Source organism: Rattus rattus, chromosome 5, assembly GCF_011064425.1.
Source record: "Rattus rattus isolate New Zealand chromosome 5, Rrattus_CSIRO_v1, whole genome shotgun sequence".
NCBI classification, from domain to species: Eukaryota; Metazoa; Chordata; class Mammalia; order Rodentia; family Muridae; genus Rattus; species Rattus rattus.
Genome location: NC_046158.1, coordinates 126,492,981 through 126,510,953, shown reverse-complemented (window position 1 = coordinate 126,510,953; position 17,973 = coordinate 126,492,981). Strand labels below are relative to the sequence as shown.

The 17,973-nt window shown below is 40.4% G+C and overlaps 1 protein-coding gene across 2 annotated transcripts in view; it reads right to left on the bottom strand.

The window, feature by feature from the left end:
• The window catches only part of Kiz (kizuna centrosomal protein), a 98,970-nt gene that overhangs the window by 55,381 nt on the left and 25,616 nt on the right, over nucleotides 1-17,973 (bottom strand). For both annotated transcript variants that reach the window (XM_032904354.1, XM_032904355.1), the window contains exons 5-6: nucleotides 12,214-12,859; nucleotides 10,587-10,890 (exon numbers count right to left, since the gene is read on the bottom strand). In XM_032904354.1, coding sequence (XP_032760245.1) covers nucleotides 10,587-10,890; nucleotides 12,214-12,859 — 950 coding nt within the window. The remainder of the gene's footprint in view (nucleotides 1-10,586; nucleotides 10,891-12,213; nucleotides 12,860-17,973) is intronic.

Sequence of the window (17,973 nt, the reverse complement as noted above, 5' to 3'; positions counted from 1 at the left end):
TGTAAATAAAGGAAAAATACAACAGGGCAAAAATAAAATGGTAAAGCACAGAGCAGATTAAGTGGACATAGAATATATGAACACAAGTAATACGGCTTTCCTATATACTTCAGGTCTCTAATCAAATTCCACCTTACAGAAGGCCTTTCTCTTCCTATCTTCTATTAAAGGTGCCCATGCCTTTTCTAGCTACTCAACATCATTATTCTTTTTCATAATACTTTTAGCAGAATGTTCATTGGTTTGTATTTTTTCCTTCCCACTTCTACACATGCATGGTCAATATTACCACAGGGGTAAAACAATCAATCCTGGTACATATCAGAGGCTCATGCTTACTGTTCAATTAACATAGTGCTTTCTCAGTTACTCACAGGTTCATAACCAGCTGCACCCAAAACTCTGGAGGTTAAAACTACAACTTATTGTATCTCTCAGTTTTTTAAGTTAGGAACCAGGCAGAGCGTGGCGGAATGACCTTCTGTGTTACATTATCAGGAGAGATCATTTGATGACATTGTAGAATGACCTGTTAACCAAGTCCTAGAAGACTTCTCCTTTGTATCTGGCACTTTGGTGGGAACAGCCGAAATGGGAAGATACAACACATCTACACATCATTCCTTTAGTACAGACAGCAGCCTCAGAAGTCAGATTTCTTTTTTTTTCTTTTCTTTTTTTTTGGAGCTGGGGACCGAACCCAGGGCCTTGCACTTGCTAGGCAAGCGCTCTACCACTGAGCTAAATCCCCAACCCCAGAAGTCAGATTTCTAATAGACTGGATCATGGCTCAAAACTGAGTGTTCTGGCAAACATGGTAGAAAGGTGCACGGTCCATTATAACTTAGCTGCCTGTTTTAACACGGCTGTTATAGGTCATGCAGCAGCTATCCCATCATGCTTTACTCATCTAAAGAAGACATAAACCCATCTAGATTCAAAGGAACACTGACGAATCAGAATAAACAGTCACAAAACCCCATCGCTCACAGTATAGAGCATTGGGCTCAGCAAATGATCAGGAAATTTTAAAGTAAAAACTTAAAGAAACTAAATTTTTAATTATGACAGTGTAACTAGAAGAGAGAATAATTTAACTTTAATACATAGGCATAGGAAGAATAATTTTATCTTCCTCTTTTCCTCCTCATAATTGTTTTGGTTTTGCTACTGTTGTTACTTTTGGAGACATAGTATGACTGTGTAGCCTAGGTAACCATCTACCTCATTATTATCCTAGGCTGGCTCAGTCTGTCTGTTTTAGCCTCCCAAGTACTTACAAGGAAGGGCCACCATGTCCTCCTCATCTACATAATTTCACAACAAAAACGCTAAGAGGCAAACTCAATGCAGGAGGTCTGTGATGCACTTGAGTCTTGCATGTATCTTATCCTATCCCTGAGCACCTCTGTATACACGCTCAGGCTTAAATCTTTATATCAAAATCTTTATGATAAACCCCAACTCTGCCTTAAAAAAGTGTGCTGAGTTTACTAGTAGAAAGGAGAAAATTTAAAAAACAGTGGAGGAGAGGAGCAGCAAGCTGGTTTAGCAGGTAAAAGTGCCCACTGCACAAAGCGGATTGCCTGAGTTCAAACAAAGCGGATAGCCAGACCTCATGATGGGGAGGAAAACTGACACCCAAAAGTGGCACTGGTGCACACAACTGCGCGCGCACACACACACACACACACACACACACACACACACACACACACACACACACACGGGGTGGTAGTGGGAGAATAAAATTTTTAACATGTTTTTTAAAAAGAAAAAAAAGTCCAAGAGGTTAAGGATGTTGCTCAGTGGCATTTTGCCCAGAGTGCACAAAGAAAGAAAGAAAGAAAGGAAGGAAGGAAGGAAGGAAGGAAGGAAGGAAGGAAGGAAGGAAGGAAGGAAGGGAGAAGAAAGAAAGGAAGGAAGAAAGGAAGAAAGAGAGAGAAAGCAAGCAAGCAATCAGTGGCCAAGTGAGATGTCAAGACAAAGGTTACTGCTTCTTTCTTCCTTGAGCACTGGAGCTTAGAGTCAACATGGGCAAAATGGAGACGTCCGGGAGCAAAAGCATGAGATTCAGTGAACTTGAGGATAATGTCAAAATATCCCAGAAGTGATATGTAAAGAGAAAGAAGGAAAAGGGGGAACGATATACAAGAACGATATGTAGTTTGTGTGAAACTAGCACAAACGATATGCATGCCCGCTGTTGAGATAGCAGGAGGAGAGCAAACTAGAAGAGAAACAGAGAGAATACCTAAAGTAAAAATGGCTAAGAGGCCCAAAATAACTAGCACACCTCAAAACAGAATCTGGAACAATCATGGGATGCCAAGATAAATGCCCAAAAATTCTATACATAGAAATCTCTACATGCTTAATGAAATCAGAATTCATAGATTAAAACTGGCAGAATCTTAGAGAGCTAAAAGCACAATTACAGTTTAAGACCTGAACCCACCTCTATCAGTAGCTGACTGCCCCAGTGCACAGTCAATCATGAAGTGGGGCAAACTAAACAGCAGCAGCAGTGACATATAACTGAAGCGTGTGGACTACTACGTCCAATGCCACCATGATCTAGTCTTAAACTCACACAGAGCACATACTGAGACCATCCCAAGAACATCACATGCCTTGACAAATTAAAATAACAAAATAATTATTATGATTAAGAAATATGATTTTCGGCCAAATTATGAGAGATACTACAGACTTGGTGGGTATAACTCAGTTGTATTTTTCATAATTTTGGGGTGGGAAGTCCAAGATCAGGGTGACCAATTCAGTTCCTGAGAAGGCCTGCAGCTGGGCACCTTCTATGTATCCTCATGTGCAGAGGAGAGCTCTGTACAGGCACCAGCCCTCTGAGATTAAGGTGCCACCTTTATGACCTCAGACAACCTTTGGGACCTTCTCACAGGCCTTATTCCATATGTTGGTAGTTAAGAGTTTCAACAAAAGAATTGGTGTGTGTATGGGGGTGGGGCAGACAAATATTTATTTATATCAGACTAGCAGAGGATAGGGAACAAATATCAGAAGTCACAAAATTCATAAATGACCAGTCTTCATTACTGATGTTACAAATATCAAAAGGAGAATAAAAGAACAGAATATGAACAAGTATATGTCTACCAATCCGATAATTAGACGAAATGGACAGATGACTTAAAGATAGAATCTATCACATGCAAGAAGAAATATATCACTTAAATAGGCCTACAGCCACTGAATAAGCTGAGTCAATGTTTAACCTTCCAAATTGTTTCATTGGTGAATGCTAGCGAACAGTTAGAGAATGAATTTTACCAAGTATCTGTAATCTCTACCTGGAAACTAAAAATAAAAAACAAATAAAACAAACAAACAAACAACAACGAGAAAAACAAAACCCAAGAGAAGACATATTCCCATTTAATAAAGAACTAGAACTTAAAATATAAAGCTAGTACTCAAAATAGAGAAATCTTAATTAAAATTCAACAATAAGAAAAATTAACAGAATTAAAAATGGAGAAGAGAAGGCTGAAGAGTTGGCTCAGTAGTTAAGGGCAGTTGCTGCTCTTTCAGAGGACCCAGATTCAAGTATCAGTGGTCACATGGTAGCTCAACATCATCTGTAAGTCCAGTTACAGAGGATCCAATGCCCTCTTCTAGCATCTGTGTGGATTAATATACACGTAGTACAGAGACACACATATAGGCAGAGCACCCGTACACATAAAATGTTTTGTAAATTAAAAAAATTAAATGGTAAGAGATCTATATAGATTCATTAAAGATACATAGGTATAAAATAAGTATATGAAAAGAATCCCAATATCACTTTACATTAATAAACTGCAAATTAATGAGATACTACATATCCACTTAATAACTAAAATTAAAAACAGAACCAACAAAACAAAACACAAGAAAACCAAATGCAAATGCTAATATGAACTGGAGCAATCAGAATTCTCATTCATTGATGGTGATAATGTAAACTGGTACAGTAATTTGGAAGTTTCTTTTAAAGCTAAACTGAGACTTGGCTGGGCTCAACAGCCCAGCAGGTGCTCTCTTGAATACCCAGTTAAGTTGAAAGTATGTATGTCTATGGGGAAAAAAACCCTGAACAGTAGTTTTCTTTATAACTGATAAAACCTGTAAGCTACTAAGGTGTCCAGTAATAGGTAAATGGATACATAAATTGTGACATATCCATATACTAGAATATAATTCATTGTTAGAAAGAAAATAAGCTAGCAAGCCATGGAATGACAAGAAGAAACCTAGGATGAATGTTGCACAAAACAATCCAGTATGAAAGGCTGCCTGCCACATTCTTTTGCCTCTGGTACACTAAATAGCCAAAGCCCCTAGTAAGAACAATGCTTGAAGACCACACCAATCAGAATGTTAATTAAAATTCAACAATAAGAAAAATGAACAGTCAGAATTCAACAACTGTGGAGGCAGGTGTGATGGCTATATCTATATCACAGTAACTGCACCTCACACTCAAAGGTAGGGCAGGAAGACTTTAAGGGCTGGAGTTTGCTATGAGATGGTGTCTCTTAGTTATGTCACAAGCTATACCCACAAAGTCTCATCAACATGGCTGTCGAAATATGACCTGAACAAGAACAATAATAGATATGCCAAAGTAGACAGGGAAAAGCCCACAAAGCCTCATCCTTAGACCAAGAACTACAGGCAACTAGGGAACCTGAAAGTGAGAGAAACAGTGTTCCCCAAGGAAGACCAGATCAACTGATTATTCAACACCAAATGGCCATCCCAGGAAACATGGATAGAACTAGTATTATACAGACTGAGTAGGTTGTATTTATGTTTAGGAATACAACACACACACACACACACACACACACACACGCACACAAATAAAAAGAGGCCATGAATTTGAAGGAGAGCAAGAGGAGGGGTACATGGGAGGTTCAGGAAAGGAAGAAAGAAGGGAAGAATATAATTACATTATAATCTCAAAAAAATTTAAAAATTCAATATTTAAGACTGGATAGTGCTTGCCAACAGTCCAGAGGAGAAGAGAGCTGTATAGATGGAGCACAGGGGATTCTGCACAGTGCAAGTATTCTAACCCATTCTGCATACCGCCACGATGTGGAAATATGTGTTTGTAAGAAAAACAAAAGACAAAGAAGCTCAATACATGCTGCACCTCCTAGAGACAAAGCGGAGAAGCACAACAGGAGGAAAAGCTGCTGTTGCCAGATGTGCACAACTACTTTCTGGTCTCTACCTACCATGCTCTACTCATTCACTCAGAACATGGTGGGTGAGAGGTGAGAGAAAGACCAGGTTATCTTGGCTACTGGGCTCCCATCGGCTATATACATTGTCACCATGTGCTCTCACACCGAAAACTAAACATATAACTCAACCTTGTCGTTGTGGACAGATGTTCTGCTCACATCTCTGCTTGCAGAGATATAAAGTTTGCTTCAATTCTTACATTCACCTTCTACTGCTGTGTAGCAAATCACCACAACTCTGGCCCCTAATGCCATCTATGAGCTCACAGTTTCTATGGATCAGGATCGTGATGTGGGTGACTGAGGCCCTTTGCTCAAGTCTCACTGGCCTGAAATTAAGGTGTCTGCTGGGGCTGCAATCTCACTTAAGATCCAAATCCATGAGTCTTTTTCTTACCTCTGGAGAACTGAAATGTTCTATGCCTGGAGGGTATAAAAACTAGTCCCTGCCACAAGATGGCATTTTGCTTCCTTGAGTCTATCTCATCTACTCACAATCTAGTCTTTTTAAAAGATCTCGTCTGATCAGGCCTACCTGAAAGAATAATCATGATTAGCCCAAAGCCAATTGATTCAGGACCTTCAGAAAATCTACAGAACCCTTTATCTGTCACAGAATATAGAACAGTCAGGAATGAAATCTACCAAACTCTCTGACATTCGAGGCTGGGGGATTATGCAGGTGATGTACAGCAGCGGGCAGGAAACTTGGAGCCATCTTAGAATTCTGCCTACCATGTAGAGAATTAATCCTGAGAAGTCAATGCTATCTAATCCTCGTAAAGTAGGCCACTCCTCACACTGTTCTCTTAAAATAATCTTCAAACATCCCATGTGACACAGAAATTGAACTCCAAATTCATTATTCAAGGTCCATTAGCACTTGCCCTGTAGATGCTGGAACCCTTAACTTCCAGAATCCCTCCTCAGTGAGTTCTCACAGGGGATAAGGGGTAGGACTAAGCCCATACCCTTGTGTCCTTTGTGTCTATATACCTGCCCTTTCCCTCCTACTTTAAAGCCTATTTAGACTTCAAGAAGCTTCACTGAGTCTCCCACAAGTTTTCCTGACTCTCTGGATCCTCAGAGCTTTTCTTCATCTGAGTTTGCTCTGAAGTACTAGAATAGACTGAAAAAGAAAACCATACATTTCCCATCCCATGTGCACATGCCTTTGCAATGCAACTTTGAAAGCCTAAGAGAAGGACTGGGTTATGTGACTCTTTATCCAATGCAATGTCAGCAAACGTGACGCAAGACACCTGCACAGCACCCATGCAGGGCTGAGGGCAACTCTGTAACAGAGCATTTGCCTAAAAAGGAGGCCAGATTCTAGCCAAAAGCACAGAAGAAAGCCAAAGCAAGCACTGGGGAAATAGGGCTTTCCTCCATGCTGTCTTAGGGCCATGTTACCACTAGTGACCTTCCAAATGATGAGAGACATGAGGCCACGTCACTCCTGTGGTCCCCAAGTGACCATGGACCTGTTAATGGAAAATAACAAAGGTAGTGATGATTCAAACCATGGGGCTATATATCCACTTGTACTCAATGTATCTATTCTTTAAAATGAGGAGATTCAAAACCACCCTTTTTTGTAACAATTACTTTACTATTTCACTTAGTATATGTTCTTTTTTTTTAGTTTATTTACTATTCATATGTGTGTGTTTATGCACACATGAACACATGTATGGTGTGAAGGTGGCATGACAGAGAGTACATATACATGTCAAAGGAGAACTTTGTGGAATTGATTCTTTCCTTCCAACTTTAGGTGGGTTTCAAGGATTGAATTTTGATCACCAGGTTTGTAGAGCAAGCACCTTTAAATGCTGGGCTTTCTGTCCTGCCCTTGGCATGTTTCCTTGGAAGAAGAGTTACTTCATTAGACTTATGCTGGAGAAACTATATGGACCAGTTTTCAATATCTGAACTCATCTATGAGATTGGGCCTGGAAACTTGGCTTAAAAAAGAGATTTTATTCATTTGTTTATTATTTATTGTGACACAGGGTTTCACTATGTAGCTCCTACTGGCCTGGAACTCACTACATAGACCAGGACAGCCTCTAACTCAAAGAGGCTCTATCGAGAAAGTGTTGGATTTAAAGCTGTGCACCACCATACCCAGCAAGATTTTATTTTATTTTTCTACTTAGCTGTATGTATGTGCTTGCTGTGTGGGTTTGTGCCTACAGAGGTCAGAAGAGGGTACTGGATATCCTGTAGCTGGAGTTATAGGAAATTGTGAGTTGCCTAAAACAAGGACTAGAAACTGAACTCAAGTTCTCTACAAGTTATATGTTCTTAACTACTGAGCCATCTCTCCAGGCTCTCAAAACACTTGATTACCAACCCAAGTATCTTAAGAGTTAAATACACAAATTATTTGTGGTATGTCCATATATAGAAATATTATTCAATCATAAAAAGAAATGAGATTTTGATACATAACATGGATGAACCTCAAAGCCATATGCGAACTGGAACGGGTAGACATAAAAAGGGACAAGAATGACTATACTTACAAGAATTGTTCAGAGTATCAATTTTAACTATACACCATGAATGTAATTAGTGTTATTAAATTGTGTATTTTACAATGGCAAATTTCACGTTATATATTGCTTATAGGACTCAAAATTAATGGTGCAATATACTCAAATCCATTGAACTGTATACTCTAAACAGAGACGAATAGCATATAAACTATATCTTGATAAAACTATTTTTTAAAATTAAAAGCATAAAAAATCAGCACAGCAGGCTCAGCAGGTAAAGGTGCTTGCAGCCAAACCTGGTGACCTGAGTTCACCCCCAGGACCCGCATGATGGAAGAAAAGACCTGATTCCTACAAGTTGTCTGTCCATCTCTATATTTGTGCCATAGCATGTGCAAGCCACTGCCACATGCATACTAAATAAATAAGTGTAATAAAAAGAAAACCTCCTTCAAACTAATTTATAGAGAGTGTTTTACCACCGAAAATCAATAGGCTCAAATTTAACAGAACGGTAATTAACCACTTTTGACTGACATCTTCATTTTGAGGAGGGGAAGTTATCATCATGAATACTGAAAATTTCACCAAATTTCCAATACTATTTGAAAACTATATTGAAAAACTCAGGTACTTAGATTTGGGATTATAGGAAAAAGACATTCATGCAGGAGATTGGGACAAAGAATACTCCTGATTTCAGCATGTTCCAACTCTTTTACCTCAGAAAATCATCAAGTCCCACACCTTCTGCGGGCCACCAGTGGTATAAATGATGACATGGAGGTTATTAATATAGTTAAAAGCCTGGGTCTTTAGCTGAGACAGTCTCCCGCTACTGTTTAACTTACACTATCTAGTCTCCAACCTGTTGTGTGGTTAGGTCTAGGTCTTTGTTCTGCTGCAGTTGGTGTCTGCTCCTGTCTGTGTCTGCTCTTGAATCTCCAACTATGTTTTCTTCCCCTGTGTCCTTCTTTCTGTCTGGGAAGTTCTGCTCTCCTCCTTCCTATCCAGCTACTGACTGTCAGTCAGCTACAACCAATCAGTAGGGAGACAATCTAACACGGGTCTAGATTGCCTTAGGCAGGTGAGGAAGGACAAATATGACAAAACAGAAAATCCAGTGATGGGGCATAAAAATGACAACACCAAAATCCTGCCAACATTTAGCACTTAGAATTTACAACTGAAAACAGAAAACAGAGGCAAAGCTTTACACAATGTGAGAAAAGGTACCCTAAGAGTCTTAGGTGAATACACTGGTCCTAAGTTCGCCATTGAAGTACCACCCTGCTCAGCAGGTTACCAGGAGAAGAAGCCTGCAAACACAAACAGACACATTCTACCTCTAGTCATGTTTCTGATGCACTTCTGTGTGATGTAACACCTACAAATTCTTTGATATGAGAAGCATAATAATAGAAAAATCCTCTGGGTTTCTCTCTCCAAGGCATCCAATTTCTCAGTGAGAGCAGCCAGCCACTTCTGTGCACACGGCTTGTACTCTGCATCTGCTTTTAGAAGACATTCACATTGACATTCACTGCCTCACCCTGCTAGGATGGAAGGTAATCAGCAAGTTGATGCAATGGAAAGCTGGGAGGTCAGGAGTTAGGGAGGCAAGTCCAGTGTGTGTGTGTGTGTGTGTGTGTGTGTGTGTGTGTGTGTGTGTGTGTGTGTGTGTGTGTGTGTGTGTGGTATGTGTGTGTGTGTGTGTGTTCTGCCCCCAAGGTCTATGTGATGCTGCTGCATTCCTGGTCTTAGTTTATTTACTTATAAAAGGGAAGGCCTATCATAAGCTATTTATTCAGGCTTTTTCTCCTCCTAAAGGGGATTTGATGTTTCTAGTTGATTTGATTGGTTGGTTTACTTCAATCACAGAATTTGTTTTCAATACCTAGTAAGTTTTCTACTCAGAAAATACAGAAAAACTTCCAACGAAGTTCTATTTGGTCCAAAATTTCCAATTACTTATAAAAACACATACCTTACCTTTTATGAGTTGGACATTGTTAAGTGCTCAAAATGTACTACACTGAAGCTCTAACTGAACACTAGGAATTCTCATATTTACACCCAGAAAAGGAAGTCTGACTAAGAGAAACAAGGATTAGTATTACCTCATTTTTTAAAAATAATTTGCTTTTACTTTATGTGCATTGGTATTTTGCCTGAATGTCTGTGTGAGGGTGTCAAATACTAGAGTTATAGACAGTGTGAGCTGCCATGTCAGTGCTGGGGATTGAACCTGGGTCTCCTCTGGAAGAGCAGTCAGTGTTCTTAGCCACTAAGCCTTATCTTCAGCCCCAGTATTATCTTATTTTACGGCATGGGGAAAAAAGGTATTACGGAAAGCAAGGGTTAAGTGTGTATTCAGATACAAAGTTTTGAGTTCCCAAAATTGAATTTCCTAGTAAGTTTAGTTACTTTTTTCTTTTGTTGGGGGCTAATGTTAACATCATTTAAAAAAAAAAAAAAAGAATAATGGTAGGGGGCTCAAAAAAAATAAGGGTAAGGGTTAGGCCAAGTGACTTGTGCATTTCTCAGCACTGCCTGGGTATTATAAACAGTTAACCACCACAGTTCAATAACACTCAGACTTTTAAAAGCTACCTTAAATTTTACAAAAAGGAAAGGAAGAAAGAAGGAAAGGAAGCAAACAAGAATTTACCCCAAAGCCTATTTATATGATTAGGCAACCTGAACAACCTTTGTTGGGTGTTCAATAAAATTTTCTGAGTGGAATGGACTTTAAGAGCCAAGTACAACTGAAAACAGAATGATTATGAAAAAAAGAATGGCTTACTGTCGTGCTGAGTCTGGGGAGGGTTCCCTTTTTGAATCAGGAAAGCTTTGGGTCTGCAAAACATAGTCAGTGAAGATTGAATCCTGTCTCGGTTCAGTGCGGACTGATGGTGAGGCCTGCATTACATCTTTACCCGCCATCTTGGCTCCTGGATTCAACAGTGCCTCCAGATTCTCTAAAATCAGATCGTCCTCACTCACAGAAACTGTGAGGTCACTGCTGCTGCATGAGCTGTCCTCCTCCTGTTCTTCCTGAATTTTTAGGAAGGACTTCTGTGACTTCGGGTCCCCATGGTCAAGATCATCTGCAAGAGGAGAAATGCATGCACTGCTGTTCACAAAGCTCTGAGGGTCTAAGGAACACAGAACAGAATTTCATCCTTTAAAACATGTATAGAAACCTATCAGATGTGATGCTGGATCTCAGCAGGGGCAGGAGGATCTCTTGAGTTCAGGGTCAACTTGGTCTACTTAGAGAGTTCAAGACTTCCCAGGGCTACACAGTGAGACTCTGTTTCAAGAAAAACAAAAAGAGGAACAAAACAAAACAAAAAAACTCCAAAAGCAACAAATGTGCAGAAGCACAGGACTGGGAGATAGCTCAGTCAATAAAGCGCTTGCCTCAGAGGCATGAAGCCATGAGTTCAATGCACATAAAGATGCAGGCTCCATGGTATGCTTCTATTCCCAGAGCTGGTGAGGCAGAGACAGGAAGATTCTGTGGTTCACTGGCCATTCAGTGTAGACTAACTGGTGAACTCCAGATCAGTAAGAGGCCCAGTCGCAAAGGACCTAGGTAGCTTTCTTTGTAAAGTTGACACCTGGGCTTGTCCTCTGGTTTCCCTCCACATACACATACATGCACTGCCCCCCAAATAAATACACTTATACGCACATATACAAATGCGTTAAAAATGTAGAAACAGTCCACGATTAAGAGTATTTAAATGTTTAAAAAATTTGTTCTTTTAAAAAATGTATAAATTGAATGGTGCTGAAGATCAAATGAACCCAGGGCCTCCTAATAAGTACGTATCCGCTATTGAGCTGAATACTTTCAACCCTTAAAAATATTTTAAATGCTTTTTAAACATGATTTTAAAAATTGGTGCTGAAGAGATGGCTCAGCAGTTAAGAGCACTGACTGCTCTTCCCGAGGTCCTGAGTTCAAATCCCAGCAACCACATGGTGGCTCACGACCATCTGTAATGAGATCTGATGCCCTCTTCTGGTGTGTCTGAAGACAGTTATAGTGTACTTATACACAAAATAAATAAATAAATATTTAAAAAAAAAAAAAAAAAAAAGGGCTGAAGAGATGGCTCAGTGGTTAAGAGCACTGACTGCTCTTCCAGAGGTCCTGAGTTCAATTCCCAGCAACCACATGGTGGCTCACAACCATCCCTCTTCTGGCTACAGTGTATTCATATAAATAAAATAAATCTTTAAAAAAAAAATTGGTGAATTTGAAATCTTTTGAAATATTTCCATAAACAAAAATAAGAAGTTATTAGGATGAAACTCATTGATGAAGTCACTTCTTTGCTCAAAGAGATGAATTTATAGATCGCGATGAGAAAAGCTAGGCACTAAGGAAAATGGGCAAACACACCGGTGTGCCATCTCACCTGAGAAAGCTTCCCAAGCAGAATGCTTCTCTCCAGCCCACTTCTTTGCAGATAGACAGTGTTCTGAAACTGATATCATGGGGACCAGCGGGTTGGCTCTTTCTTCCTCGACTTCAATATGTTCTTGTGTCAGTATTTCTCTGTCTGATCCCTCTGATCTGCTGGAACTGTCATACTTTAAATCAGTGATTCTGTTCTCTGGACTTAATCTTCCCTGTAGCAAGGAATGGAGTTCAGCAGACTTTCTGCCTTCAGATAAATTACTCTTGCTGTGACGTGTGGTGCTTCCTATCTCCAAGCAATGAGTTTGTTCTCCCTCAGACAATACACAGCTTGTGACTGGCGTTTTCTCACCAGTCTGAAGAGATGTCTTTCCATGTATTTTGTCAGACTTATTTAAGCACTGTGTGTCACCATTAGTCTGCACTACACAGCTGTCTGTCACACAGCTGCTCTGGGCTGTCTGTTGGTGTGAATGTGGGTCAGAGATTGAAAAGTTCTTTGTGGGTTGGTTAGATTTCTGCTCTGTACTGAAATCTTCAATGCTTGAGATGGCTGACATTTGGCGGCCCATAAAGATTGTTGCTGGTTGATACAATCCTCTTGACATAGCTGTCCCCGAGTTAATTCCTGCCTGCATTGCATCCTGCAAAAGAGGTGTGAGTTAAACATGTTGCATATGAGCAGTGAAGTTGAGCGGGATGGAGCGAACGGAAGTATAAGCATGGTATCAACTCCCACCACTGATAAACATGCCTCCCCCTTAATGAACCAGCCAGCTCTGCTACAGTCCGGATTATTACTGCAATACAGCATTGTGTGCATAGCAACTACTGCAATGAACTATGGTATTCATTCCTGAAGAACGAAATGCATAGGTTTAACCCAGCTGAGGTACGTGGCTAAAAGGAAATGGCATTAGTAAATTTTAGGTTATGCATATCATACCCAGTGTCAATCCCTGAAAAGTGGTGAGTTTTAAATGCACTCTACACAGAGCTCATTCAGCACTGCTATAAAGAAACTTGACAAGAGGAGAAAAAAAAACACCAAGCAAACCATGGGACTACATAGGACAGACAGTAAGATGGTTCAAACTATTTCTAGTGCTATATAGAAAATAAAAAGCACCAATGGTGACCTTCATAATGACAGTAAAGCATATCACAACATATATAAAATATTAACATCAGGGGTTGGGGATTTAGCTCAGTGGTAGAGCGCTTGCCTAGCAAGAGCAAGGCCCTGGGTTCAGTCCCCAGCTCTGAAAAAAAGGAAAAAAAAAAATATTAACATCAAATTTTCCTGAACATCTTCAAGGAATGTTTAAGTAATTTTAAACATACTAGCATGTTGATGGGAAAGTCAGCCTGGTCTTTGGTGGGCAGGAGAAAGCTGGGCAGAGAACATGGCTTAGACAGGGGACATGGTGCCAAGCAGACTACAGGCAACAAGCTGAAGTCTGCAGAAGTTAAGGCTTCTCTTCCAGAAGGAGCAGAGCACGCCCACAGGTGGAGTACTCACTTCCCAGAGGCTCACGCTGCAGGTGGGGAGATGCGAAATGTATCTACAACTTCCCTCCACAAATGGAAATACCAACATCCAATTGCCAGACAAGAGAGAGCAACAACAGAATCCAGGCCATATTTCTCTTCACACATTGTCTCTTCTAATTCTGGAATAACAATAACAAAACAAAAAACACTACCCCCACCACCACTACCACCACCACCACACACAGTCACCAAATCAAGGATGCCAGAGCAAGGCAGCGGGATCAAGAGCGCTAAACAGCCTCTGCTCTGTGGCAGGCGTGAGGAACCCCGAGAAGTTAACTTAGCCAGCTTTCTAGACATCTGGGGAGCATTTACTTAAGAGAACCGGTTAGATCTTGAAAAACTAGTAAGCTTCTGATTCCCAGGCACTGGCCAACTTGACCACTGTACTCACAGAGAAAACCTAGCCAAGCAGCCACTGGAAAAGGAATGGAGGCAGAATTCTTTCGAAGCCTGATTTCCAGACAACAGTCATCATTTGACTATCTGGCAGCTCCTTGGGGTACTTCTCCAGGCAAAAGACTGTTTTGACTTGGCCCAGTTTTGAATTGACCCAGGACACATAGCTCTGACCCCAAGCCAAGTTTGTTGAAAATAATCAGAACCAGTTTTTTAATGTGGAAGTTGCCCAAGGCAGTACCACTCAAAGTAAACAAAAGGCATTTTAAAGAGAAAGCTGATCAAAGTGCTACCTATTGGCTTGAGGAACTCTGGAAGGTTCTAGTATACTCCTGGGACTCTATTCAGAGGACCAACCCTGTGCCCCAGCTGTAGGAAATGTTTAAGAAAAGTTTCCATGAAGTAAGTGCCTGAACTCGAGATAGCTCACTCGAAGCTCTAAGCAAGCGAAGGCCCAGGTGCAGCTGTGAATGCTCAGCGGAGTGTGGGTGTGTCCAGTGGATACCTAGAACCTCTTAGCCGAGATGACAAGAATCCTAGTCCCAGGCATCAAAGAAAACTAATGGTTGTTCAGTAAATTTAACAGAAACGTCAGTGACCACACATGGAAAATAAGACACATTTCCCAAATCAAATGACAATTAACAACAGATTCAGAGAGGGTAGAACTGTCACAATTGCCACATTTAATTACTTAAAAATTAAATGGAAAAATAATAAATACTGTCTCTTATACAGATGGTGGGTATTTACAGTCAGTAGAAACTATCTCTGAGGAAGGCCAGGTGTTAAACTTACTAGATAGAGACATTAAATTATCTATAATTAGCTAAGTAAGGCTGACTCTTGAGGCACCCAGAAGAATGAATGACCTTGAAGCCGGTAGATTTGTTCACTGAGACTCATTTTAAAAGTGGGATGAACAGGGGAGAGGGAGAGACAGAGGCAGCCAGAGATTTTAATTGTGTAATCTGAGATAAAAAAGAACGAAGAAAACTTTGAGCCTCAGAACATCATTTTACAATATCAAGTGCATTAAAGACCAGATGAAAGGAAAGACTATGGGGAAGCAGGCAGCACATTTCAAGGGTACCAGAAACAAACACAAATGAAAAGGTATTATTCTCTACAACATCTAGGCCTGACTCACCTACAAATTTTATCAAAGATGTTTATTTTTCAGTCATGGTTTGAACTGGAACACAATTCCACACTAATGACGCTAACACAAGCGTAGTTATCAAATTAGGCTACCAAAAACCAAAGTAACGTTTTCACTGAAAGCAGACTATTTCTGAATATGTATTAGTACTTGATTATAAAATCAAACTGTATTAACACCTGAACTGTCTTCTCGCTCCCACATAACATACCAGAGGCTAAAATCTCAGTAGGTTTGGGGTTAAGTAGTCACAACCACTACACAGATGGTAAAAGGGGACTGGGGACCTTTCTCTGCTAGGTATTAAAGGTTACAGTTATTGGTGATCCTTTTATGGTTTAAGGGAACCATAACATCTGAAAACTGGAAGATACCAGGATGAGGACAGAGCAGGTCCCACCACTGCACTGGAACACGGCCCTAAACTTCAGGAAGGACACAACAGCCAAAACCACTACTACTCTTCCTCATAAGAACAAACAGTACATTTTCCTCACAAGTCTTGTCAATGCTTGTCCTTTACTGTAAAAATACAAAACGGCCTGTCCCCATGATGGGAGCATCACAGTTTTTCAGAATACATGCTATATGCAGGCATTCAGAGTCTCTGGAGGCCTCTTCTCTTTGTCTTTCTGAGTCTGAGTGGAGAGGGGAGGAGGCTCTTGGAAATTTCCTTTAACAATGGACACAGTCTGTTTAAAAATCCCATCTTCTTTATCATCATTTGTTTCAGCCACTTCTCATTTTTTGTCTTTCTAAAAATGGCATACAAACTGGCTGGGCCCTGTCTGGCGAGGGGCTTCACAGGAGGGTCAGGAGCGCCCCGTGAAGCCCTTTTCTCTTTTTCCTTCTAGAAGCCTGAAGCCTCCTCTTTCATATAAGGTAAAGCGGATGGGGAAACTATAATGAATTCTTTCTTCAGCTAATCTCTTCCGGAGTAACTTTTGTTTCCTTTTAAATCACTTTTCTATTTTTGGTCCACATTTCCAATTCTGATTCTCCCGTTTCACTGCTGGATATGATGGTGAAGGAAATGGCACATTCTACTCTCTAAAAAGCTCTACATGTACTTTTTCTGTTGGCATAAAACAACACAGCTGAAGTCTTTCACCAAAACCACAGTTGTTTGTTGTTTCCACAACCATCTTGGCAACATCCTCAGACCCTCCACCCCCTCAAAGGCAGAGCTGCCGCTACTTCCAAGTCCTTTTACGTCTGCACAGTCTGAATCCTGTAATAGTGCCAAAATGGGAGAAATAGGCATGGATCTGGCTTTTAAGATGTGCTGGAGGGAGCTGCTCCAGCTTGCTCAGGAAAGGGGGAGTCATGTACATATGTGTACACATTTGTGCATCCTTATGGGGCACAAGGAGGCCGGAGACCGACGTTAGAAGTCTTCCGCAGTTGTTTATTTTTTGAGACAAAGTCTGTCTGAACCTGGGGTTGTCTGACCAGTAAACTGCAGGGATCTCCGTTGCCTCTGTTCACTAGTGCTGGGATTGACAGGGATAGCAGCGCTGTGTGGGCTCTCTTACATTAGATGTTACAGATCTGAACTCAGGGTCTCATGTGCACAGCCAAATATTCTGACTGAGCCATCTCTGTAGCCCCCATAATGTTCTTCTTGATATTTCTGCTTTATTGAATGTTGGCAAACTTGTTCCATATGAAACTGAGACTCAGGAAAAGACTTGGCTTAGCTGGGCCAGGAAAACCCACCATTCTGGAGGTGGTCAAGCAGCACAGTTTCACACAATGCTTTTTAACAATGGAGTTCTGAAGAAATAATGGGAAAACTTCCCAAATTAGATGAAAGACATGAATCTACGTAACAGAGCTCAACAAGGTAAAGGATAAACCAAAAAATATCTATACTCACTAGCTCCTCCCCCATTAAATCAAAGCAGGATGGAAGGAAAAAATAATACAGATAACAGCAAAGATGACATTTAGAGATCAGAGACACTAAAGAGGCAGCGGCAAGGCAAACAGCGCGTCTTTGAAAAGATCAACCAATTAAAATCCTTTTGAATAGACTCATCAAGAGAAAAGAGCAATGACAATTCATTACAATCAGAAATGTAAGTGGGTAGGTAATTTGCTACTAATCTTTCATTAAAAATTTAGAGGAGAAATTCAGGAGTAAGTTTATACTAATAAACAGAAACACTGGAACAAATTTGATAAATTCTTAGAAAGGTACTACCAAAAAGAAGTACAAAATCTGAACAGACTTATAAGTCAAGAGATTCACTTAGTGATCACAATTTCCCTCAAAGACAAGTCCAGGAACAGTGGATTTTACCACATGTGTAAAGGAGGATTTATGCCAATCATTTCCAAGCTCTTGTAAAAACAGACAAGGAAAAAAACATTCAATCTCTGAAACTGATTCTTCACACTAAAATGAGGCAAGGATAGCACAAAGAAACTAAAGATCACTACTATGCTTGTAGGTGAAAAACTCTCAGTGAAATAGAGCAAACGGAACCAAGCGACACATAAAGAAGAGTGCTCAGGATATCAGATACCTATCTCACAGTCATAGAGGCTGCAGAGAGCAAGATCAAAAGCAGTGGGGATTTAGGGTCCAATACGGGTTCTCTGTTTCGTGGACTGTGCCCTTTCACCCTGTCCTCACAT